The sequence below is a fragment of the Lepidochelys kempii genome, chromosome 1 (assembly GCF_965140285.1).
Source record: "Lepidochelys kempii isolate rLepKem1 chromosome 1, rLepKem1.hap1, whole genome shotgun sequence".
Lineage (NCBI taxonomy): Eukaryota > Metazoa > Chordata > Testudines > Cheloniidae > Lepidochelys > Lepidochelys kempii.
This window is the reverse complement of record NC_136380.1, coordinates 203,270,378-203,297,804: the sequence shown is the minus strand read 5'-3', so window position 1 is coordinate 203,297,804 and position 27,427 is coordinate 203,270,378. Positions and strand designations below refer to the sequence as shown.

The 27,427-nt window shown below is 45.0% G+C and overlaps 1 protein-coding gene across 2 annotated transcripts in view; it reads left to right on the top strand.

Annotated features, from left to right (window-relative positions):
* The window catches only part of LSAMP (limbic system associated membrane protein), a 1,352,562-nt gene that overhangs the window by 669,091 nt on the left and 656,044 nt on the right, over positions 1 to 27,427 (top strand). The window contains exon 1 of one of the 2 annotated variants that reach the window (XM_078848314.1): positions 19,419 to 19,474. The exons of the other annotated variant lie outside the window; for it this stretch is intronic. Within the exon in view, the coding sequence (XP_078704440.1) occupies positions 19,420 to 19,474 (55 nt within the window). The 5' untranslated portion in view covers position 19,419. Of the gene's footprint in view, positions 1 to 19,418; positions 19,475 to 27,427 lie in introns of those variants that run through there. 2 annotated transcript variants of the gene reach the window in all.

Genomic DNA, 27,427 nt, shown 5'->3' with positions numbered 1-27,427 from the left:
GGAGCTCATGGTAAATAGAATTACCCAAACAGTTCACCAGTCTTCCATCATAAGCATCTATTTTTTGACCCACATGTCTTTGTCAATCTGACTTGAAATTTCTCATGCTCAGTCTTGATTCATGGTGGTGGCTGGTTTTGTGTGTGTGTGTGTGTGTATGTAAGACATTTGTCTCGCCCAGTTTGGAGGTCTTCTATGGCAAAGTAACACTGTTGACTTTTAGAAAATAAAAGGTCTTCTACTGATAGCCAGTCGGCAAAGAGCTATAAAAGTCCAAGTCCTTTAACCTGTTTGAAGTATATTAGTGCTCCTGCTATGAAGTGTCTTCTTAGATACTCCAACAAATCAACAAACTCCATATAACAAACTAAAAGGATATGATGGATTCTTCAGATCCCTCCTGCACACATTTTTGGTTGGGTAATGCCAGGTCAGTTGAGTGAAAAAGACACTCTTAATAATTCTGTTATGCATCATAGAGACCTGACTGGATCATGATGCAGGCTCAGTTTTGCCATGGTTGGTGCCAGCCAGGTACTCACTGATTCACCAGTGTCATGCATAATTAAGAGGAAGAGATGAGATATTTTCATTCAGTTTGTGATGCACATGATGGACACCAGAGAATGAAGTTTATTTGAGCTTCTGGCTATCTCCCATTCTTTTATGGTAGGACCAAAATTTATGATTCTGCTGGAGAAAACACCACAGGGTGATACACAGAATTTTACAGCCAAGTTCTCTGTGCTGCAATTGGAGACCTTACAGATTACTGTCCTCAGGGACTTCAGTGTACATGGCTACATCAGCTTAGTTCATGTACTCCTTGAAATAACAGACTCACTGGGTTTCTCAAGGAGAGCTTCCACATTCCCAACCTTTAAGTCTGGTTTGATTATCTCAAGTACCTGGATTATCCTAGTAGGATGGGTATTATAATGTGAGGCTGTTGTGCCCCTGAAATCTGCACTGAAGCAAATTAGTAACTCCACAGCCTTAGAGACAAATGGATTTTGTCTCTATTGTAAGGCATAGCTGGTCCCACATCCACTTTCAATCTCTCAGTTCACTGATAACTATTACCAGCTGTTAAAGGAGATTCACAATCCCTGGCTCCTTGCCTAAATGCTAGTTGTTTCCTTTGCCCGGAGACCACTGTGGTTTAACAGAGAAGCAGGAATGGAAGCAGCTAGGGCAAACACTAGAGAAACGATGACTGGGGAGCTGAATGGAGACTGGTCTCCTTCTGTACAAGGATGCTGAAGTGCCATGGCTCGGACCAAGGAAAACTGTCTTTAACCATAGACACTATGAGGAGCCATCCAGTGAAGAGATCACTTTTGGTCAATGAGCAAACTGATGGATCCAGACTGCTTCCTCCTGGTAATAGTGTCTTCATTTGATTGCTGCGATGAGTTTGTTCTTTGCAGGTAAGACAGATTGGCTCCACAGTGGTCTCTCCAGACATTTTGATGAGGAAAGCTGTGGGTTCATTATGGACAGCTGCCCCCTGTTTGTGTTCAACACCAGTTTTGATTAGGCTGTCTTTAGTCTTCTGACTTGGCCAAGACTCACCATCTGCATGTTTGATCCTTGTCCATCAGTTTTGCTCAACACAAGTGAGTGGCGGTGGTGCTATTAATATAGTTCCTTTTCAAAGGCTCTCTTAGCAAGTCCTGACTGTTCCTAAAGATGAGGTTGTCCACTGCTTGGTCCAGGAAACCCTTGATGTGGGAATGGTTGCCAGTTATCTAGTCTTAAATCTCTTGTTTTAGGAAAGGAGATTGTGAAGGCTGTCACTATTAAATTCCAAGTACACTTGGACTCTATTGAGATCCTTGTTCTGACCTCCTTTGGAGTGAGGCTGCACTAACTAGGTTCAGGAATGAACTCCTGATGGTTTTAGATCAGAGTTAGCTGACTCTGCTGAGTATGGTTAGTAATGAACATTGCTGGTTGTAAAGCTATCCTGCAGTGGCTCAAGTACATGTGTCATATAGTTAACTTTCAAAAGCCAAGAAATGCCAGTTAGAGTTGCACAAACAGCCTTAACTCTGCCCCTGCATGAGTACCAACCTCAGAGCGGACTGTTTAGAACCAGGGCACAAATTCCAAATTGGCTGAGTGTTCCATACTTAGATTTCACCAGTCATCAAGTGTAATGTCCTCAAGTACTATAAGAACCCAACCATGAAGTCACAGACAGTCCTCTTGGGTACTCTGATCTATCTTGTCACTTAGAAAGCTTCCTTTGTGACATAGTCCCTTACACCAACAATCACAACAATATTCAAGTTACTCCAAGTGCCAAAAGACCAGTCATTTACCCCAGGCCAATTGCACTTTAGAACTCATACCACAGACCACGCATGTAGCCATTCCTATTGCATGCTTGGTCCCTGTTTTGGAGGGTGCCTGAATGAAACTGTCAGCTGGATGCATTGAAGCATCCTCTTCAGCCCTGCTAAACCAGAAGTCTTGCTGCTTGGTAGAGGCCGTTGTTATGAAGTAGCTTCCTCAGTTTACTGAGGGCATTCATTCAGAGGTATTTCCTTCTGCCCCATGGGCTCCTCTCAACGTCTGAATTGGCTGCTCATGGTCTCTTGCATTCATTCCTTGCTGGAGATGGGAAGCAGCCTCCTTTCAGTGATATTCTGTAACCTGCAGCAGCACGGAAAGGGGCATGCACGCTATACTGTGGCACGCAATTTTATCCCACACCAACAAATCAAGAGCCAGTCTTCTGAAGGACCCATATTACAGGAGCTTAGATTCCTCTCAAGGCTGGCATCTCATGTGGCTTCTAGAAGTAAAAGTAGTTGACAGAATTGCTATATTTTCTTAAGGGAAAATCCATGAAGTTTAATTATTCAGACAGTCCCCCTTAGCTGAAAGACATGAACAAACCAGAGAGGATGGATGATTGCTGAACACTAGTCTCTTTATAGCTCTTCTCAGCCACTGAAACTCCTGAGGGAACACCCTTGGCCCTGGTGACTCCCTGCCCTGCTGTCACCTGAGAACCACCCCTCCCTCGAGCTCATTATTTGCTGCATCCCAGGAGATCCACCCCTCACTCTGCACCTCCTTGTCCTCAGCACTCCTGGGGCCCCCTTCCCACTGTGCCTTGCCTGGTGGGACCTTGCCTAGCACAAAGCCACAAAGAGACTAGTGCTCCTTTTTACTCATTATGGGAGAGGATTTAAAGAAAAACAACAAACAGGAAACTGCTTGGTGGGAGAGAAAAAGGGAAGCCTGAAGCTGCAACACAAATACTGATTATTCTCGTCAAGGATTCACTGCTGTTGCTAAGTTACTGCCCTCTTTAGAAAAACCTTGAAGTATGGGACACATTAGGAGCTCGTTAGGGTCCCGGTGACTCGCTCTAAATGTACAATATGTCTTGGTGCTAAACACACTTCAGAAATAACAACAAAACCTTCCCAGCACTTGGTTCAGATTGGTGACCTTTCTCTCTATTGGTTTTCTCTGCCCTCTCCCCCCATCCCCAAGCACTCCCAATCCCTTGTTATTACAAAGCAAAGTTATTTGAAAAGTAAAGAGAGGGGGTCTGGAATCGGTTATTAGATTTATTAGCTCTAAGTCTCTGATATTTAGGGAAGGTTCCTTGCCAGGGGCACACCAAAGTGGGAGTGGGTAGCAATGGGGATGCATATCTTATAATACATTTAGATTGCAGGCTGTAGGGCCATTGCCTTCTCCTTTGATAATATGCCAACGCTCCATTTAAACCAATCTATGAGACTCTACCACCTCTCGGTAGAGTCAGTGACTATCCCTTCCCATGTTACATCTGTGGTGTGTGGTCGAGTGAAAGGGGCTGGGATGCAGGACTCCTCAGGTTTGCCACTATGACACTTTGGGCAAATCCCTGAGGGTCTCTGTGCCACAGTTTTACTATCTGTAAAATAGAGGTAATGATTTTCACTTCTATAGGTCTTCCATCCAAGGGCCTCAAATAGGGTGACCACACATCTTGATTTTATAGGGACAGTCCCAGTATTCGGGGCTTTGTCTTATATAGGCGCCTCTTACCCCTCCCCCCATCCCGATTGTTCACACTTGCTATCTTTGGCTCAGATTTTTAAAAGGTATTTAGGTGTTGCTCCGCTCAACCTTGCAATGCCTAATTGATTTAAGTGTCTAAATCCCACTGATATTTAAAGGGATTTAGACTCCTAACTGCCTAATTTCTCTTTAACAATGAGATCTAGGCTCCTAGATCAGATAGATGGAGCAACACTGAGTGTTCCAGCACCTAAATACCTTTAAAAATCTGGGCCTTTGTGAACATGAGTAGTTATGAGGCTAAACTCGGAGTTGTACCAATAGTCAGGTTTTCAGTTTCAGATTGCTCCAGTTCAGTCAGCAAACAGTGGTTTGGGTTTGCTTCACAATACCAAAAAAAAAAACACCCAAAAACATTTTGGCCTGAACAAAACTTTTTGTTTTGATTTTGAGCATTTTCAACTTTTTTTTTTATTTAAGGCAAAGGCACTGCCCTTTAACTCCCCATAGTTAAAGTACTTACCTGGGATAACGGGGGGCCCAGATTCAGCTTCCCACTTGCCTGAGGCAGAGCATGGATTTGAATTTGGGTCTCCCACATTGCACATGAGTGCCCTAACCACCAAGCTATGGGATATTCTGCTGTCTGGCTCTTTTAATCTCTCCTGTTGAAGCTGTTGCACTGTGGATAAATATTTATCATGAATGAAAGAGTGTGTGTGTGTTAGAGACTATAATCTGGTATTTCAGGGAGTCATCTAAGAGGAAGGGACACCTGGATTCCACTCCCTACATCAATGAATATTCATATATTTATACAAAGTGGAACAGCTTCTACAGGAGAGATTGAGAGGGAGAGTTTTGCCTGGATACAGACAGCAAAAATTCTGGGGCATATTTGGGAACTAAAGGCACCTGTCAAGAAGAGATTTTTTACTCCTTTACTCCATTTTGGAGAGGGAGGCAACACAACTAGGAAACTAGGTGGGTGGAGGGGAATAATGAATTATTTGAAGAGGCAGCCCGAAATCCCACCTTCACCTAGGGGCCCTGTATACTGGAGGCTTGCTAGTTACGTGCAGGGACCAGTGTTTTCCAAGGTGGCAGAATTTGTCACAGAATCTAAACTGTTTTGTGTTTTTTTTTGCTCTGTTTTGTTTTTTAAGATAAAACTGGTTGGAAAAAGGGAACACTTTTCTCAAAAATAAAAAATAGTCTTTATCTGTACTTGGAAAATTCTGGATTTGAATTTTTTCTACCAGCTCCAGGGAAAACAACAAGCAAAAAGTCTCTCACCCTTATGTTTGCAAAGTAAACCTTCTAAACATGCGCCAAGTGCAATGAATACAGTGTGGTAGCAACCTAAATCAGTAGCTCTGGGAGAAGTTTGATCTATTCCCCATTCATCTCAATAGGGCGTTAATTCTGAAATCTAATGACGAAATTTAAACGTTAACATTATTAACTATTTTACTGCTGTTCATTTAGCAGAAACATACAGCTTTTGTGCTTAGCCACTATTTCTGGAAGCAGTGGCAGCCACAGGGGTGAGGTGCTGTTGGGCAAGTGACCATGGTCAAGGGTTGCTGAGGTTGAGGTTGAGGATGGGGAGTTCAAGCCCCAGCCATCCATATTTCAATTCACCTTCAGCCACCCTCCATTAACAAAAGCCCCAATTGCCTCCTGAGGCCCAACAGCCCTATCTGTCCCCTGCCAAACCTCCAACTTCAGTGTAATATTTCTGTGACATAGCTCCACATTGTCAATATGCAAATCTTCAGCATGTAGAAAGCATGGGGGGCAGTACAAAATAATGGAATATCATACCAAAACCAATAACACAGGGAATTCAGTACCAGCTGTATTATTCACTGTGATAGTGAATATAATAAAATTGCCATTTTTTAGAGTACACTTAGATCTGCTGCAGAATTTCCTATTCTCTGTATGAGAAGGTCTCTTTAGCCAGTGTTCCAGCCCAATAATTTAGATCCAGCTTGCTGCAGAGAATGCAGGGTCTGGCTTACCTGCCTCACAGGTGAGTTGTGAGAGCTAATTAATTAGCATTTGCAAAGTTCATTGAAGATAAATGCTCTCTTTTATCAGTGATAAAGAAACCTGAAATCGCTTTGGAGGAGCACACAATCCTGATGTTAAGTCATAATTGCGTCCGTGCCACATTGAGACATTGGGCTTCACAGGTATGTCCCTTTAAAATGCTGTGACCCTAATTGGCAGTTCCCCTTTAAAGACAGGACTGCTTTCTTTTCATGTTTATGAATGCCCCTATCATGGGCAGTGACAGCAGCAGCCTTGAGCTTTTTGGCTTCAGCTGGGGCTGTAACAGCCCCTCATGTTGATGAGCATCAACTTCACACAGAATTAAAGCCAGCAAATAACTTGGCAAGCTCTGGGTATGTGATTAGCATGAGTGAGTGAATGAATACTGCCACCTAGTAACAGAAAGAGGGTTCTTCTGGCCTGTAAGTGAGCTGCTTCCCCGCTGCCAGGTCTCCAATGCTGCAGCGAGCTTGTTGACTATTAATTAGTTTCCCAGGTGAAGGGCTTTTCTCTTTCCGTTTAGATCATCATCACAGTGGGGCTAAACATTCTGAGTGTCCATTGCTGAGAGGAGTAGCGAGTAGCCAAGGAAGCTGTGTGTGCATCTGGATATACTGGCATATGTGCATGTGTCCGATTTCTGGGAAGGAAAGAAATCAACCTGTGAGCTCCTAAACACAAGAACCAGTCAGCCTAGCCCAGGAGGCAAAAGCAAAGCTCAGGGGGGGCAGGGTTCGAGGGACAGCCCTGTCTGACCTCTTGAGTCTGCAGATGTATCCTAGGATCATTGTAGATGCAGATAGAGGTGAGCTGCTATTACTGTGAGTCCATTCCCCTACGAGGGCAGGATATAGTCCCCTAAGATGTGGCCTATCGGATCTGAAAGGGCTGTGAAATAGCGATGGGTGGATGCATATATATTAGTATTATTTATTATGAAATATTACAAGTAGCACCTACAGCTGTGATTCCTGATTGGGGCCCCTAGTGTGCTGGGTACTGTACTAACACATGCTCAAAGGATTGTCTGTGACTCAATGAGCTTACACAGGCTTTCAAGGGGGCAGGGTCCAAGAAGCTCTTCAGAATAAGAGCCGGGGGAGCAGGTTGGGGCCAGAGCCTCATCTCAAAAAATGAAGTTTGAGGATATCACAGGAGAGTATCTGTCTGACACCATAAATCTGTTCTGTGCCACCCTCTGCTACATGCATGCACACAACACTGACTGGCTGCTTTCTCCTGGTGGCTGACATCCCGTGCCCACCCACTCACCATTTGCCTTCAGTGAGCTGCCATCTCCCTTTCTTTCTGTGGCCTTGGGGAAAAGAAGATGGCATTTTAAATATTTTATGTCCTTCCCACCATAGTGCTCCATTGTTGGTCTGCCTGTACACGCTTCCCCTTCGTGGGTATTAGTCTGCCTGTCCCCCTGTACCACTGTGCTCCAAGTTAGTCCATCTGTCCCTCTGTATCACGCTGCTCCATGTTTTTATGTGCCTCTTGCTCTGCGCCATGCCACCCCTGGCGTCAGTCAGCCTGTCACATTTTTGCGGGCTTTGAGAATTACCCCTGGGAGAGTAACCTGCATGCATGGTCCCTGGCCCAATCAGTCCCTCTCCCTCCAACATTAGCTCTTACCTGCTGTCACAACCACCCACACCCCAAAATTGCTCTTCTTACAACTCATTCCTACTCCCTTCAGACACCCACTCTCTCCTACTGCTCCCTCGCATGCATAATGCCCCATTCCTCCCCCACACTGTTGGCTCTATACATACCTTCCACTTCTGTCTGGTCATTCCTCTCCACACACACCCCTATTCCGGCCCCCCTCCAATCCAATGCAGAGAGGGGGTAGAGTCTGACAGCAGGAGCTATGGGTGTTGTGGGGAGATGATGAGACTCTTCACTCACCAACCTACACCCAACAGGGGAGCCAGCACTGTGCCAACTCAGATATTTTCTTGGGCGGTGGGCGGGGGAATTCCGGGTCTCTCCCTCCCCCAAGGAGGCACCCCATTCTGGTCCCTGCTTACCCGCCCTCCATCCACAGGGACCAACTGGGGACCTCTTCCCTTTCTCTCACCCAAATGGTGAATGAACCAGTGCTTCCAGGAATCGAGTTCTCGGTGGACTCTCCTATGCTCCACCATTCAGGAACAGACTCTCCGTGCACCAGGTCACAGCCCCATTTGGCCAAGCCACCTTCTGTCCAGATGTAGGAGCAGCCAGGCCAAATTTGAGTGGAGCTGCAACTACGCAGCCGGAGCAACTCTCCAGATCACATTGGCAGCAGACTTAGCCACGACCACTGCTTACAAGTGGGTGGGCCATGGCCTTGCCCAGCTCTGATTTTTCACGCAAGTGCAAAAATCTTGGGTGGAGGGCTCGCCCCATCCCCAGCCTCCTTTAATTGGCACCACTTGGAGACAAGGAACTGCTGCCTCCAGTCCAAGGGAGGGGGAGGTTTCTATTGCCTCTGGAAAGGCTGAGGGGAAATGGGTTAGCCCAGTGCTGCAGGCGCTCTGCGCTGCTGACCTCTCTCTCCCTAAGGCTCTCTCTCCCTAGGACTCTTCCCATCTTGTGAGGTGCTGACATCACATGATCATCCTGGGGATGCCGCCTTGCTACCCCTCTGGAAATTAATTGCCCCAACCCCTTGTGCTCTGCCATTCCCTGAGGCATTAATTCACTAGCCAGCTTCTCTGTGTGCTCCTCCCTCCCCCCCCCCCGTTGCATTTAGGATTGCCACCTCTGAGTTACAAAAAAATGGGGCATCTGGATGATCCTCAGCCCATAAATCTGGCCCTCTGGCAGCGTGTACTGAGTACCCTCATGTGATTTCCTGAGAGAGCTACCTCTAAAGTGGGGCAATCCTGGGAAAACCTGGACAGGTGGCATTCTAGCTGCGCTGCGCTGGGTGGGGGTGTTAGTTGGCCTGTTATACTGTGCCAGGCTGCCGCTTGTCTCGGTTAGTCAGCCTGGCCTACTGTACCCTGGTGCCCTTTGTGGATGTTGGTTGGCTTGGCCTACTGTGCTGTCCTGCCCATTGTGGCCATTGGTCCACCTGTTTGGCTAAAGCAACCCCTGTGGATGGTCCAGTTTCCATTTTATTCATGAGCAGTGAGCTCGGTATGGAGGTACTACAGGCTATTGTCCAGTGCTGCCCTCTAGTGGATGGAATCAGATCTGTGCAACTCTGAGTGGCAAAGATTTCATACTGCTAAGAGGTTTTACTTCAGCTTCTCTGCTCAGGACCTGTGCAGGAGGGTACTGATTTTATATCCAGTGATGCAGAGGAGTTGTAAGTGACAGCCGTGAAGTTTGTAGTTGGCTATCACAAAGCTATAATAAAAATAAAAAAAAATAAACTTTTTTGTAAAAACCCACCTTTTCCTCTACCAAAATGCTCCACCTTGGGTTCTAAATACTATTCCCTGCCTCTCTCTGCCCACAAATTGCTCTGGCAATAACATGTTTACACTTGAATTTCAATCATTGGAGTGTGTATCTGTTTTGAGAGAGGAATTCTCCCAGGAAATAAGTGTAGAATGGTGTAGGAAAATAGGAATTGCTGTACCATATAAAACTAATGGCCCATCCAGTCCAGTATTTTGTCCCAACCATTGCCAGTGCTAGATGTTTTAGAGAGAGGTGGAACAACCCCCTCATGTGCCCAGTTCTACAACGCTATGTAATAGGGGGACATTTCTTTCTGACCCCAGCTGGTGATCACTTTATACCCTGAAGTGGGAAGACTAATAACCCATATGGCTTTTATCCTGGCTAGTGTAGCTGCAGCTGCTATTCTTGTAAAGTCTAATCCTTTCCTGAATCTTACTAATCTGTTTTCCTCTATAATATCCTCTGGCAACAAGTTTCATAGGTTAATTATATGTTGATTGCACAGCCTTTCCAATCATAGGCACGGTACTGTTGTGCATCGTTTCATCCATGTGCTATATGTTTTCAAGGCTCTTTCTGCAACCAGAAGGAAGTACAAATTTCCCTTCTGCAGAAAAATAATCAAGAACATTTAGTTTCTGAAGTTTCTACTAAAATCGTTCTGAAAGGGGCCTTATTCAACAATTCTGTTCTGGATTTCCTATGGATTCAGAGAATCCTTTTAATCAATCAGCTCAACACCCTGCGGCTCATTTCCAGTTTGTCTCATGTTCCTAAAAGCTTATGCTTCAGGGTTTCAGCTGGTCACCTGGAGGGATCAGGAAGGGATATCACCCCTCCCCCACACCCCAAATGTATTCTGGGAGTTTATCTCCTTCCTCTGAAGCATCAAGGATGGCCATGGGAGGAGCTGGGATGCTGGATGGGGAGGGCCGGGGATCTGAAGTGGCACCGAGCATTCTCTCTCTCAGGTGATTGGCTGGTTGGTCCTTCCTCCAGTGATCAAGATCTAACTGATCACCATATGTGCAATTGGGAAGGAATTTTCCCCCAGGTCAGATTGGCAGAGACCTTGGGGGGTGGGGGGTTACCTTCCTCTGCAGCGTGTGGGTGCCGGTCACTTGCCGGGATTGTCTGGTATATCTTATTTAATCATTTCCCTGTCATTGCAGGGGCCTCGACCACTGGAGCAGCATGGTCCCTCATATTCTGAGCCTGTGGCACATAATAGTCTATTCTCCTGTGGGCTGTAACACTTTGGTCTAATTCTTGGGTTTACTATGCAGGTGTGGGGTGGTGCTGGTGACCTGTCACATACAGGACGTCAGACTAGATCAGGGGTGGGCAAACTACAGCCCATGGGCTGGATCCAGTCGGCGAGCTGTTTTAAGCTGGCCCGCTAACCGCACCACACGGCTCAGCCCTGCTCCAGCCGGGGCGCTGGGTTGGGGGCTGGACCACGCAGCTCCTGGAAGCCGCAGCATGGCCCCGCTCTGGCTCCTACACACTCCAATGGGAGCTGTAGGGGTGGTGCCTGCAGATGGGGCAGCGTGCAGAGCTGCCTGACCACACCTCTGCATAGGAGCCGAAGAAGGGACATGCCACGGCGTCCAGGAGCTGCTTGAGGTAAGCGCTGCTCGGACCCTGCACCCCTGAGCCTCTCCCCACGCCCCAACCCCCTGTCCCAGCCCTAATTCCCCTCCTGCCCTCTGAACCCCTCAGTCCCAGCCCAGAGCACTCTCCTACACCCCAAACTCCCCATACCCTAACCCCAATTTTGTAAGCATTCATGGCCCTCCATACAATTTATATTCCTCGATGTTGCTCTCATGCCAAAAAGTTTGCCCACCCATGGACTAGATGATCTGGTTGTCCCTTCTGGTCTGAAACTCTATGACTTTCTCTGAGATCTAGATGCTAGGAGAGAAGGGCCTCATACATGAACAACTACAATGCCAGCAAACATTACTGAAGAGAAACATTTCTCCTGAACCATTCCCTACAGAGCCTCTCAGACGGAGACGGGAGCTCACAGGCAGCTTGTGCTCCTGCATCATTCACTTCAGTGCCTTTGGCAGGAGAAACAGACAGGAGTAGCTCTGAGCTCCCAATGGCCAACATTGCCTGCCTGATTCCTTACATTGCCACCTTCTGGGAGAAGTTGGAAATACAACATATATGAACTGCCCAGTGCTTTGCACCGTTCTCTGCAGATCCTCCTGCTGGGAGAGACTTGGTCTGGAGCTCTTCCTCTTCAGAGCCCTTTACAAACATAACCTTGTGTGAGGCAGGTAACTGTTAGTAGCCCAGTTGAACAAAGAGGGAAACTGAGGCACAGAGAGGTGAAGTAACTTGCCTAGGGTCACGTGTAAGTCAACATAATAGGCAGCCCTCCTGACTCCTATATCACAACCACAAGGCCATCCTTCCTCCTGATGCTTAGTTGAAATGCTGCTGTGACACCCACGCTTCTCTGTTAAAAGGATGTTCCAGAAATAAACTCTCTATTGAAAAAGGCAGACTACAAAAATGTTACCACATAATTATTTCCTCATTGAGGGTTTTAATGTCCTGCTTAGAGACGCCCCACTTAAAAGGCAGCTACATCAGCTGTGTTGCATTTCACTGCCGACTGCATGGAAGGGGGGAGCATCTCCATATGAAGCACAAAGAATAATATAGCTCAGTTAATCACTCTGAGGCCTCCCTATTTCTTGGGGACCTAGGAGTATTTTCCTTAGTTGGGGGACACTTAAACCTCACAACATCTGGAAGCAGCAGCTGTAGGGACGAATGGTAACAAGTTCAGTGGGGAGGAGAAACAATGGTAAGATCTACACATAAACTGGCAGGATGTTGCTTAATGACCCTTATGCTGACTCTCATGCTTTTAAATTACATCACCCAAGTTTCGAGGTCTGGATTCCTCCCATTCACATTCCCAAAAATGACTCCTAAAATATTTGCATCCTTTATCACCTAAAACTTTCCATCTCTTTCTTTCCTGGCTCCAAAAATCCAATCTCTTCCTCAGGTAGAGCAGGTTTCTTCACACAGTAAAAACAGAGTTGGACTTTGAAGTGGAATATCTACGCACAGAGAGTCATGAAGGACAAAACTGGGATGGTCAGAGGGAGTGTTGTCTAGCAGTTAGAGCACGAGCCCAGTACCAGGACTCCTGGGCTCCATTCACTTTGCTGCAGATCTGTTGTGTGACCTGGGACAAGCCTCAGTTTCCCCATCTCTAATATGGGGACAATAATGAGCTGCCTCACGGGATGGTTGTGGGATTTAATTCATTAATATTTGTAAAATTCTTTGTGATCGTTGGATGGAAGAGGCTAGAGAAGAGCAAGATACTGTGCTGAAGCTCTGTACAGATACACCAGGAGTTTCACACTCTTCCCCATGGTAATGAAATCCTCCAGAAAGTGTATCAAACATACTGGTTTTTGTTGACTCCGTCTGTGCTGGGTGGGGGTGGGGGCTCATGGAGCCCTCTCTGTGTCTGGTAAACAATAGGTTTAAAAACATCTTCCCACTGAGTCTGACACCCCTGCAAATAGTGCTGGGATTGCAGAGGAAGGTAGCCACCTGGTACTCTGGCTGCATGCTGTCAAGCATCAAGGTCTAATGAACCACTCGGAGGGATGCTCCATGGAAGAATGCTGATGAGCCTAATAGACACTTTGGTCCCGGGGGTTGGGGAACATAAACAGCAGCAGGGAAGGGACTCTGGAGAGAGAGAAGATCTGATGAGCATGCTTCCCATCTGCACTGCCAGCATTCAGCTTCTCGCACACGGGGGCCGGTGGTGTGTGAAAGTGGGGAGGCGAACCTGACACAGTGTGACTGCTCTCTCTGCATCTGAATCTTAGACTTCTGTCACTCTTCTTCCTGTCTTCCTTGAAAGTTGGGCACTGCCTGCCTTGCCAGCTTTAGAACAGAACCTCAGTGTATTTGTGTGCTGGGCTCCAGGAGGCCTTTTCCTTTGAATGACCAGTAATGCCATGGCCTCCCTGGAGCCTGACCTAAACTGAACCCCAGCTGGGCATGTTCCTCCTCATGAAGCTGCCACTGCTCCAAGTAAGCCCACCAGGCTGCCTTAAAAATCAGCTAGGAAAAGATGCAAAGAGCATCTTTGTGCTTGTGGAAGGGTCGTTCCATGTCTCTGACCACATATCTCCCATTCCACCCAAAGCAAACCACTAACCACAGGGCACTGCATCCAGAAACCCCAACCAGCTGACAAAGCTTTGAGAGCAAGACCATGTGTGCCTGTAATGCATAAAACAGGTGGTGATGATATGAGATGATCCGTGCTTAATAGAAAGAAACTCTCTTCTCCACCCTGTTCTAAACTTAAGGATCTCCCACGTGCATGTGAGATTATTTGCTGTATTCTGCCCCTGAACTGCACACTGCTGAAACCAAAGAATAATAAGTAAGTAGCTGAGGTATTGTAGTCTGGAAAAAGAAATGTGACAAGTATTTTATAATCACTATTGAAGGAGATCAATCCTGTATATCCTGAGTCCCCTACTGCCCCTGAAACAATGTTAGCAGGAGACTTATACTTAGCGCTCAGATAGTGTGGTTATGGGTGTAGTGTACGAAATGAGAAAACAAGATAAATACCATGATCCAGATGAGCTTCCTGGTTTCAAAGCAAAATCTTTTAAACTGCAAGGTCCTAGCAGGTGTGCAAAAGCCTCAATGAGGCCATAACATCCAGGAATTTTCCCTCTCCTTGGTCAATTTTATTGCTATGTGGTATTCACGAGACATGATGGTTTTAGTCTGTAGCAGAGGATGGGAATGGTTGGCAATAAACTGACAGCCTCTGAAAGCAGCGGAAAACTAAGCCTTGTCAAAAAGCCCTCAGTATCTTTTGAGCAGTTTTCCTCCTTCAAGAAGAGTTTTCCTAAGATGCCTGCACAGCATTTCATTTAACCCTTTAAACATCAGCTCTTTATTCAATCAATATGTCTTTTCACTCTTAACACTCCCTTGTCTTGGTGCTTGGCCCTGGAAAATAATAGGTTGTCAATTCCCCCTGCATACTTGCAGCCTGCTCTGCCACTGATTCACTATGGCTGTGGCAAGCCCATGCTCTGCCTCATTTCCCCCTCTATAGCATGGGAAACCCCACTTCAAAGAGGGGCTGTGAAAATTAATTCATTACCTGTTCTGTATTCCAATAATTTCCTGCATAGGTCTGTCCTAGGTCTGGTACTCTTTAATATTTTTATTAATGACTTAGATAATGGATTAGAGAGTAGGTTTACAAAAATTTCCAGATGATAGTAAATTGGGAGGGATTGCAAGCACTTTGGGGGATAGGATTAGAATTCAAAATGACCTTGATAAATTAGAGAATTGGTCTGAATTCAGTAAGATGAAATTCAGTTTAAAAAAGTGCAAAGTACTTCTGTTCAGAAGGAAAAATCCAGTGCACAAATATAAAATGGGAAATAACTAGTTATGCAGAGGTATTACAGAAAAGGCCCTGAGAGTTATAATGGATCACAAATTGAATATGAGGCAACAATGTGATGTTTTTGTGAACAAGACTAATGTCATTCTGGGATGTATTATTCGGAGTGACGTATGTAAAACACAGTAGATAATTGTTCCACTCTACTCGGCATTGGTAAGGCCATGAAAGAAACCAGGTCCTCTCTCTGAGTTGCTTACAACCTGAAATACAGTTTTATATGAAGTCATCTAGCCCATTTCCTCCCCTCCATGCTCTGTGTCTCAAACGTGTAAAATGGTTCCCCTGATTTTATTCTCCATACCTCTGTGTAGTCCGATTGTGAATGTCCTATGTCTCGAGGCTCCCATCACTTCATTTTGGAGACTGTTCCACACTGCTAGGAACTTTTTCCTGCTAGTCTACATTTTACTTTGTTTTTATCACAATCAGTGTTAAGATCTGTCCCCCTCTTCAGTTCTTTGAGAACAAGACAGAGTTCTTCTACTGGTATTCAGACTTTCTTTGATGGTGCCAATCAACATCTTATCGCTGCTTCTTTGCTCTTCACCTTCTGCTTATAATACCCTAGCTTCTCCACTTCCTCTTTACTAGGACTAGTTGAATTTCTACATACTAGTACTCCACAGGTTCTAGATGACACATCTTTTTGCTCTGTCCCCTCACTCCTTAAAGAAATGTTTCCAGTCCAAATATCTTGTTAATTTTAAGTAATGCTGCAATTTAGGCACTGAAATTTGTAGTTAATTTCATGGCAGAGGTGTGGGGAAAAAAGGATAAGTCACAGAAAGTTTACCGAAATAATGGGTTCTACACTATGCACAATGCTATAGTGGGGGTTCTGAATGGTGAGGCCCAAGTGGGTTGGGGTTTGCAGAGCGAGCCCACTGTAGGCTCCGTAAGCTGTACAGCTGAGGCCAGGTAGTCAAAGCACTTATTCGGGTCTGGTGAGATCTGATGTTCCAACACAATGGGACCCATGTACTTGGTTGATGTTTGGAAGAAAACACACTTGCCCAGTCATGGTTTTAGGCCATATGCCTGCAGGTGATCCATGACCTTCAGCCGACGTGTCTCACATTCCTCTAGGGTCTTCCCGAAGAAGATAAAGTCACCTAGATCAACTAGAATTTCAAGGAGGTTCATATCTCCAACCATGTTCTCCATTAACCTCTGGAACATTGCAGGTGCTGCCAAGATTCCCTCTGGTAGAATCCAAGAGGGCAGATGAATCAGATATGTCTTTGTCCTTTTCTCCTAGGGGGATCTTACAGTACCCACCCCAGAGATCCAGAATAGAAAACCATTTGCTTCCTGACAAACAATCATGGGCATCCTCTGCTCATGGTGTGGTACATTGATATGGAATTCTCCTTTTGGTTACGATCCGATAGTCGATGCACATGTGCACTTGGCCATTCTTCTTTCTTTCCATTAATAAGGGAGAGGCATAAGGATCTGAGTTTCCTTAATGGTTCCTAGGGACATCAACTCTAATGAGGTGTCTTCTCATATCTTTTACATCTCCTGGAGGAAGTCTCTTGGATCTCTCCCCAAAGGGTCTATTGTCAGTCAAGCACATGTGGTGTTTTTCTCCCTTCACACTGCCTACATCCGACTCATGGAGAGAAAACATGTCAGGATGCTGTTTCAATTTCTTCAGTGCAGGTGACTCTAAAGGAAGACATTCAGTTCTCGGTGTCTAAGTTGTAGGTCTCTAATGGCAGCAGCCACGGTGTCTGATATGTGCGTGTCAGCTAGAGTCGCATTCAGAGGTATGGAAATCTTACAGGTATACTTGTTCTTTATTTTGTCTATGATTCAATGTACTCCTGCTGAGGATAACAGGAGGATGCCAGTCTGCACTAGCAGACCTTTTGGTAAACCTTCCTCAGGAGACTCAGTCAGGGTGACCTGGTTGTTCACTTCTACTCCATAACTTGCAGTGCCTTCTACAACACATTGTGCACCAGCAGGCATCACTACAGCCTGCCCCCAAAACGTCAATATCTTCCCTGCGGGTCCACCTATGGGCTGGTGAACCTCTCTATTATTTTTCTGGTAGGCATCCATCTCCATGGAATGTATGTGCAACACACAAGGAGAGTCTTCTCCTCCCTTCTCACAGCAAAGCCTGACAAGTTGTCCAAACATATTGGCATTAGTACCAATAAAAATAGGCACCTGATTGTGCCCCTGTGGATCTAGCTAATTTGTTCATTCTATGCTTGACTCCAGGCACAGCAAGAGAAAACTCCAGTTGGACAGTGATTTACCTAGAGTAAGGGCACTCATAGTCACTTAGTCCCTATAATCAGGCTTAATCATTGCAGCAAGTGGATGGGTAAGTGTGACACTTCCTGGGAGTATCCAGGGTTGCGAGTCATCTCATTACCACCTGCTTTTACTGTGAGAAAGTCTTGTCTGTGCCTGCTGTGGGTCAGGTCTCTGGCAACACAAGCACTGACTTCCAGGCGCAGGCCTCACTCTGTCTATACAGATTAACAATAGGGACACTCCTAACCACGAGTCTTCTGAGCATCTCCTTGGAGTGCCCGGCCCCTAATCCACTGAACACCGATCGAATTCCCTGCTTCCAAAGGAACAGTTAAGCTTTACAACATAATTCTTCAAAATTCACAGCACTTAGATCTGTTTATAGTGAAAACAAGTAAAAGTTTTTTTTAACAAAGAACAGAGTTTTGAAAAGAAGCAAACAATTAATGGAATCAAATGGTTACATATAAAATAAAAATGTAAGATGTTTTCTAGACCTTAAACTTACTTACCTAGTTATTACCATATGGTATAGCGCAAATGCTCATCAAAAATACTTCCAGCATATTACAGCCAGGAATTGCTGTGATATTCCATTCATGAGACAAGTCATGCTGCCCTCTTGTCATCTCAGTGGAAAAGAATCAGTGTGTGTGTGTCTCTGTCACAACCGTTATAGTCCAAAAATCCATTGTCTTTACTTGCAAACAGGATAACCCCCACTGCTTGTGTTTTCCTGTCTAGAATCTCCCCTGGAGACTTTGCAATCACTACATTAGAATTTTGCATAACTGTCAGTTGGCGTTCATTGTGAAGTATACACTACTCAATTTACAGGTAGCCAGACAGATAGATAAACAACTCTTGCCAGAAAAAAACCTGTTTCTCAGCTTTTGGTGACCAGCCCCAAGTCACAGCCTTATGAATATAATGTCTGTGTGTGTGTATACACACTCCTTACATATTATCCATATATACATTTCACAATGATTATGAGAACCAGTGTGAAACAGGCTTTCAACAGAGACCTTACATGACACCTCTTTGCAAACTTGTATGTAGATATCAGACCCAGGTGATCCCCATAATCCTTATTGAACACCAAGAGATCCTTAGTTCGTAGTAAATCTGCCAGATACTTGTCATGCAGAGCTCTGAAGATGATGGTCACTTGGGATCCACTGTCTAGGTGGCTTTACAGGCTTGTCCGAATTTCAGTGTAATTTCCGAGGCAGGTTCTACAAAGCTTTAGGTAGTTTTCCTGAGGGATAGTCATTACTTCAGGCAGCTTAACTTTGCTGCAGCTATCCTACAGCCAGGACCCAGTATGCTCCTTCATTGAGTCCCCGATTTAAGTATCTTTGTAGGAACTTCCAAATCACATCATCTCCATTCTTGGGCTTAGGTCATATTCTAGCTTTATGCCCACCTTCCTCACAGTTGAAACAGATTAGAGGATTTTGGCCCAGAGGTTGAGGTGGTCTCCTCTGTCTCTACTGATTTGGGGATGTTGGAGTAGGCTGCTTAGGGTGTCAACCTCCCTCTCCCATGATAGGTTTAGATAAAGGAAATTGTCTTTGTGCTGTCAGCAGAGCAGCCACCTGTTCCTTCAGGTCCTTCAGTTGCTTTTGCACATCTGCTTATCAGGTGGTCATGGTTTCTTCTTCACTTGACTTGACTTGGCTTAGGAGTTGCTGCCTTGGCCTGTGATTCATGAGCCAAGAAGGACTTCTTCACTGCCTCCCTTTTTTCTTCCTGTCTGGCTCCCTTTAATAGGGTCAGGAAGGTGGGTGGATTCTCCAACCTTCCTCTCAAGGGTAGGCTGAGGAGTAACAGGTCCTAAAGCATGCCCCTCAACACCTAGGCAGTTTGTGCATGGTTCACTCTCTCCATCTGGATACCTTTTGTCAGAGTCACTTTCACTAGAAACGTCTTCAGCCTTAGCTGGAACTTAGACATATTTTTTCTCCCTGACGTTGTTTAAGATTCCTTAACCAGTAGTTCAAGTCTTCACTATGTTTTGTGGTTCCATATGTGCTCTCTGGTATTACCTAGTATAACTAGGTAATCTTGTATAGTGGTTGCCAGTTTTGAGGGCCTTATGACATCAGACCTTCTTTCTCTTTTCTCCATCAGAACATAGTTCCAGAATGGCAATCTGGGTGGCCTGGTCCATCCAGCTTTCAAAATCACCCGCTACTTCAGGTGAGGAGAACTGTCCTGGAAATCTTCTCAGTCCCTTATAGTAGCTGCCATCATTGGCAGGTGAGCCACACTTCTCCATAAGTCCCACTAGTTAACCTGTAAAACTTGTTGCCAGGGGATGTTGTGAATGCCCAAAATGTAACTGATTTCAAAAAAGAATTAGATAAGTTAATGGAGGATAGATAAATTCATGGAGGATCAGTCCATCAATGGCTATTAGCCAAGATGGTCAGAGATGCAACCCCTTGCTCTGGTTGTCCCTAAACCTATGACTACCAGAAGTTGGGATGGGATGACAGGGGATGGATCACTCAATAATTGCACTATTCTGTTCATTCCCTCTGAAGCAACTGGCACTGACCACTGTGAAAAGACAGGACGCTGCGCTAGATGGACCATTGGTCTGATTCAGCATGGCCATTCTTATGTTCTTATGACCCAGCAAACTGCCTGCCCATATCACACCATGCAGATGCCTCCCTATTGGCCTCAGCAGGAATTTCTACTCCATTCTGTCCCCACCCTTGACACCAAAAATGCTGGAAAATGGGGTCAGAAAGCAATAGTAGCCATTGTTGTTGTAGTCCATAAGTAGGACCCCCCTAGAGGTTCAATGCAGAGTTCCAGGAGCTGGCAAACTCCAAGTGAGGCTTACGCTATCTTTCTCCAGGTTGAAGAAAGCTGAGCCTTTGTTGTTTGTCCATATAGGCCTTCATTTTATTTTGTTTGAGCTGCCTCAAAATTTTGGATATACACATCACTATAAGCGAATGAAGGAGAACCTGGTAGCCATGTTCTGATGAGCTTAATGAAGACAAATTCAACAGGAGATAAGACAGGTGGATGCTGGCAGACTCCTATAGCTTTGAAGAATCTGGCAGCGAACTTATGTTAGTGGCTTGTGCTCCTGTTGTGCAATTTGAACTCACTTGGCAAGATATTCCCATTAATTGACAATGCTGTTAGCTTTTAGAGCTAGTAAGTTGTGATCTTGTGTTGATGGAAATCCAAAGTGTACTGCATATTGTAAACAATATCTGCCCACTAAATGGCAGTCTGTGGGTTTTCACGGCATTTGGAACAGCATTGGCTGAAAAAGCTTTTGCCTAACAGTAATAGAATTGTAGGAGCAGTGGCAAATTCAGGCTCAGGATAGCAGACATATTTGTCCATCACAATTAAAAGCAACATGTGTAGCTATGCTTACAGTTCAGCTTGTCTATGTTTTCCCATTACAACGGGCCATTTTTGGTCACTAACAAACTTCCTCAATGTGGCACAGCTATCAGTGTTCTCTCCTCCCACCCCACCCCACCCGCACCCCGCTTTTGCCATTCTGGAACTTTCTCAACATTAAAAAAAGTCTTGAAAAAGAGTGGAAAAAGGAAAATAAGAAAAAGGAATAAGTGTGTGTAGGGGAAACTCTGGAAATAATTCATTTTATTGCACTTCATGGCAAAAAAAAGAGCAGGGAAAGGAGACAATGTGGAGGAAGGGGCAAAAAAAGTTGAAATTTTAAAAATTCGATATTTTTTTGGAAAAAAATAATATTTGAAAAGGAGAGTTCTGTTCAGAAAACTGCAACAATGAAAAATTCAAAATGTCAATGTTTTTCATACATTTTTTTCATTATTCAGCTGGCTCTAGTTTGGTCTCCATAAACACCCCTGTCTCATCACCGCAGCAGTTGAATGGTGTATAGTGAGTAAGGGAGGGCTGTGCTGAAAGTGGAAAGATGGTCCTGTGGATTAAGACACTAGATAAGTAGATCTGGATTGTATTCTCAGCTTGACCACAGCCTTCCTATGTGACCGTGGGCAAGGCACTTAGCCTATCTGTGGCTGACCCCCCCCCCCCCAATCGTAAAATGGGGATAATAGCAGTGCCCTACCTTACAGTTCGTTGTGAGGATAAATTCATTCCTGTGTGAGGTGCTCAGATAATATGGTGATAAGCACCATTGCACTGCCTATACAAAATTCCTTGTTAGGGCGACAGGTGGATAGAGTATAGCCAATGAGGTATGGATCAACACATTAACTGTTGAGGATAAAAAGAAATGTCAAACAGCTACTTTGTTTGCTGTGCACTGCCCTTCTCATACCCTGAATTAGTTAGGGATTTTGTAACAACATCCCCTGTGGACAGTTTATTCCATAATTATCCACAGCTTGTTTCTTGTACTTTCCACAGAAGTACTGTCAAAGGTAAGATAATGGCAGATGGACCACCAGTCTGATCCCCTAAGGAAGCTCCTCTGTTTTGATCATTGTTAGTGACTGTATGATATGTACAACAGTCATAGGAAAGCAAGAGGAATGTGTATGCCTAGGACATGGGTTTGCAAGACTTAAAATGTCTGGATATTACATTACTACTAGCTGGGCCCAAAAATCCTAGTCAGGTTCTTCCTCCAATAACTGCATTTATGCTTATTCCAGGTCAGAAAAATATAAGGTGCCAGGTATCCTATGGATGGTGAGAAAGTAGAGTGCACAGTGGAAGGGACAAGGTGCAATATACATTCACGTACAAAAGTATAGTGAGTAAGGGAGGGCTGTGCTGAAAGTGGAAAGATGGAGTGAGCTGTAGCTCACGACAGCTTATGCTCAAATAAATGTGTTATTCTCTAAGGTGCCACAAGTAGTCTGTCTCGTAAGGTCTCACTGGCATGTTCTTGCAACATAATCTTACAATGTTGCATGAATATGAACCACAAAAATTTATTTCCAGAATTTTTAACAATCCTGCAACCTAAACCTCCAGAATATGGTCTGCCTCACTGTCCCTTGAAATCCTACCGACCTAGTACTCTGGCTCAGTGAATGTAAAGGAGAGCTGCAGTGAAATGAAACTAAATATACTTTACCTCAAAGAGAAACTTCCATCGTATGTGGAAACTTCCATCATATTAGTGGGGTCCTGGTCCATGACTTCAGTGGTACAGTGCTCTGTGGAACGTCTCTCTTTCTCTAACTGAAAATGCAAACCCCAATAATGCTGAGAACTCAATAAGCAAACAGCTAAAAAAACAAAACAAAAAATCCCCTATTTAAGCACTGCTGTGGTGCTTTGCAGCTTTTAGTCCAGGAGAAAGTTACCTCCAATGATTGACTCAGAGAGTGCCTGAAGGCGGCTGGCCAAGGGTACCACTGTCCCATCCTTGGCCTGAAATTTGGTCACAAAGCAGATTTGTGTCACCTTCGGAGTGTGGCGCTTCCAATTCCAAAAGAGTTGTGTAAATTTTTAGGCAGTGCAGTGATTACAGAATACACCAGTCTGTTTTGGGATCTGGGATTAATCCTTCATCTGACATTTCTCCCAGCAGATGAATACACTTCCTGGGTCCCCCTGTGATGTAAAAGGAGCACTGTGGGCTACAACCGTGCAAGACTTGGCAAAGATTACACTAGTTTCACGTTGCTCATTTGCAGGAAGTTGCTTACTGTGATGTTTTGGGGTTCAATCCAGACTAATAGGAGGTGGTGTCACCACCTGCCCTATAATCCTCTGCACCTCTGTGCTGCACAGCCTTGTTCCGAGTCCTGGCACCAGTAGCATGCTCACAGAACAATAGCCTTACTCTGGCTGCCACCAGCTATGGTTACGCTTTGCAAAGTGACTCCAATATCCCCCCTCCCACTCCTGAATTTCCCACCAACTGTCTGCCCTATAGTGTCCACCCCTCTGTGAGTACATTCAGAAACCCACTGCTCCTTTTAAAAAGGCAGTCTATAGCAACTTGTTACTTTAACTGGGGTTTGACAGATGCTCTTATTTCAATTGCAGCACTATGATGGTTTATAGTAAAAGTAAAACAAGTTTATTAAACAAAAAGCCATAGATTTAAGTGATACCAAGTATAAGGAACAAAGATAGAAAGGGGTACAGGTATGCTTCTAGGACTAAAACCTGATATAACAAACTAGACTCTCTTGTTCAAATAAGTGTTTGTTTCCCACCAAGTTTCTTTTCTAGCATGGCTTATCAGACTTTCTGGCCAGGACACTTCATCGATCTCTAAATACTCAGTTCCTTTGTCTCTTCAGGTGAAGGATGCCAAAATGGCTTTCTCTCTCTCCTTATATCTTCCCAAAGTTCCTTGACCCTGTTGCAAGAGGTGGTAAGGCATCCTGCGGGTGCAGTCTCTATCCCCAATGGAGTCTAAATGGACATCTTTCCCAACTTGCTCTTCTAATGGCTTTATTTACTTTGCATGTAAATATACCTTCATTGTCTCTGCCTGATGACCATGTTGGTCAGACAAGCAAATACACATTTTTTGTCTAGGGCAGACTGGATTTATGCATTACTCACCAAACACGTTTTAAGAACAAAAGTCTAGCACATATTTATAACTCTTTGAACTCACCTTGTACATACGCCACACAGTGATTTTTGGGACCAGCGTGTTACCAGTTTGTAAAAAGAGTGGCCTCTCACACATTCCTGGAGTAGTCTGGGCTCAGTCCCGAGCCCCACTATGGAGCAGTGCAAAGCATCCATGTAGTTGAGTTAAACAGTTCAGCTGTATTCCCTAGGTGATATGAATTCAGAGTATTCAGCCTCTCCTAGCAAAAGGGGGTATGGAGAGTGGGATGGCTGGAGTGTGCTTTGCTTTAGCAATCCCTGGCTGTGTATCGTCTGTTGGGAGCATTGCCTTTGCAAAATAGTTTAGAGCAGCCCTGAGGATTATTTAAATTTTGCCAGGAGCCAAATAGGCCCCCAGGTACACCCTGTGAGCCATGAGGAGCGCCTTTTTAGATCCTCCACCTCTTTTGGACCCAGCAGGGGCTGGATAGAGCAGGAAATATAGCCCTGACCTTTATGTTAGGGCTTTGGTTTTACATCTAATCTAAAAGACAGCATATCCTGCAGTATGTTACCGCCTGCCACCATGTTAGGGCATTGTGTCGGTCAGAGGGAAAGGGACCACTAACTGAGTCATAGTTGCACAGTTTCCTGCATCACTTGGGATTGCATTGAAGGTCTCCTATCCTAACACTGACCCCAATGGGATCTGAGAAGAACAGAGCTTGAGGGTAGCATGGCTGCAGCGTCTGTGTGTGTCTACTTATTTTTTTTTTAGAATAGTTGTTAGGAAAGGAGATAATTAGAACAGACTCAATAATATTGATTGCATACATATTTGGAATACATGAGAGTGGGATATAAAGGTTTTATTAGCATGAGTTTGGGATGGCCACATTACACAAGTTGGGAAGTCACAAGTACTGTTGCCTCTTTTGGTCTGAGCACTTAGGCAATATTTAGAGCCTTGCCAGGTTGTTTTCATTCAGAGGATAAATTGATTAAAGGAGTCAGGTATTGCTTTGATGCAATCCTGTTTGTTTATAATGAACAAAGTCCTCTTTCCCTAAACATAGTAGAAACAAACAACAGCAGGTAGTTTGCTGCTTCACCATTTTCCATTCTGCCTTTCTGGTGAATTCTATGTCCCAGGGAGCTCTGTCCCTCTCAGGGGCACTCTCACAACTGTTTCTCTTGCTTTCTGCTGGCTTTCTCTTGGCTTACTGCTCTTGAGTGCACACAGCTACCACTCATCTATCCCCTAGCCTCTGCAGTTGTAATCAGTCCCAGCAAAATCCCTCAGACCACACAGCTTAGTCTGCTGAAGCTTTGCTGTGCAGCTGGTTGACTTGGGTGCTGGCTTCTATTGTCTCCAGCACTCTTACTCCATAAAGGGGCTTATTTGTACCTCTCATTTAGCCTGAAAGAAGGGTGCTTAGCACACCTATTGGTTTTACAAGGTCTGTGATTGATCTATAGATCAAAGACACACATGATGGCAGCCATTAATACTTTCCACCATATAATATTTATACCACCCCACAGTCTGTCTCCTAGCCTCTCTCTAGGAGGGGCCATAGCTTGTACAGCTACAGAAGCAAGGCCAGTGTGACTGCAGCAGAGAAGCGGGGAATGGGAAGCTATTTCTGAGGAAGGTCTTTGCAGAGAGGTGATGAGGCGGGAATGGAAATGGGAAATAATCACAAAGAAATTCCATCTGGAAGAGATCAATAACCAGAAAATTACTCTTGGCGCTCGACTCCAGAGCAGTTCTGCTTAAGAACTTTCCCTCTGTAGAAGACTAATTTTTAAATTGACCCACTCAGTTTAGTGTATTCTTTTCATGTGAAAACAACAAAGAAATTATTGAAAAGGCAATGCTGCCTTTTCTCCATGCATGAAGGAGCAGCCAACAAAAAAAACCCAATTATATCTCCTCCAACTGCAGCTGAGTTTGGAAAGATTTCTGCTCATAACCTTGTGACTGGGCTTTTTGCAGTTTAGGACTTAACTATTGCTCACCCATATGGGAAATGGAGGCATTTGAATCCACATGATAGAGTGAGCCCAAAGAACACCTCTAGAGACCGAAGCGGAGGAACACATGAAAGTGATAACATCCTGTTGTGGTATTGAGGACCGTGCCTTTAGAGGCTGAACTTCCCAGGTGTAGTGTCTGGGTAAAGTGCTGTGAAGCTCTTGTTATGCATAGGTACTGGGACCCAGACACAGAATAAACCTTTCTCTGGGTGATCACTGAACACCATACATGTTACCTCATGAGGTTTGTGGATAACACCAATACACAGGTCATTTGTGGTGGAAGAAAGAGAAATTTGGATTTGCAAAACACTTATAATGAGAGGCAATGAAGGAGTACAGAGACAGCCCCACCCAGTGTGGTTAACAAATTTACTTTGTTTTACTTGTGTGACTGGCAAAAGAGAGGTGAAGGAACTGTATGATTCTTGCTTTTTAACCGTTTAGAGTATAAAGTTGCCACCTCCCTGCCCAGAATTTCACAAGCTTTGCAACTCAACTGGTACATGTATAGTACAGTAGATTTTGGAATAATACATAATCAAAAAGGAAACCAAGAACTGAGACAAAGCTACGCAGAGGGTATGCTGTAGACCCCAAAAGTAGAAAATGCAGTCAGTGTGGTGCCAGTAAATCCAAATCATGAGAGGTATGTGTATGTTGGAGACAGGAAGGATGAGCTCATAGATAAGGCCCTGGACTGGGTCTCAGGAGCTCTGGGTTCAATTAATAGCTCTGGAACCACCAGGCTGGGTGACCTGGTGCAGTGGCTCTCAACCAGGGGTCCAGGTCCCCTGTGGGGGCCAAGAGCAAGTTTCAGGAAGTCTGCCAAGCAGGGCTAGCATTAGACTTGCTGGGGCCCAGAGCAGAAAGCTGAAGCCCTGCTTCCCCAAGCCCTGCCACTTGGGGCTGAAGCCAAAGCCTGAGCAACTTAGCTTCACAGGGCCCCCTGTGGCATGAGGCCCTGGGCAATTGCCTTGCTTGCTACCCCCTAACACCGGCCCTGGCTTTTATATGCAGAAAAACAGTTGTTGTGGTACAGGCGGGCCGTGAAGTGTTTTTGGAGCATGTTGGGCAGGCATCAGAAAGACAAAGATTGAGAACTGCTGACCCAGTGGATTGTCCCCCCAGGGCCCCTCACCTAACTTCTGTTGTTTTCAATAAAAACAACAAGGAGTCCAGTGGCACCTTAAAGACTAACAGATTTATTTGAGCATAAGCTTTCAAATAAATCTGTTTAGTCTTTAAGGTGCCACCGGACTTCTTGTTGTTTTTGTGGATACAGACTAACACGGCTACGCCCTGATATCGTTTTCAATGGGAGTTATGCACCAAGGTGCTTTTGAAAACCCCAGGTGGTGACTGTCTGCATTATTAAGTGTCTAAGCACCTTTAAAAATCTGGCCTATGGCTCCTAAGTCACTTAGGTGCTTTTAAAATTGTAGCCTTTGTCTCTCTGTGCCTCCGTTCCCCATCTGTCCAATGGAGAGAATGGCACTTCCCTGCCTCACAGGGACATTGTGAGGGTAAATGCGTTAAAGAGTGGGAGGTGGTCAGATACTACAGTAAGGGGGCTATATAACTACCTAGTTAAAAAGACCT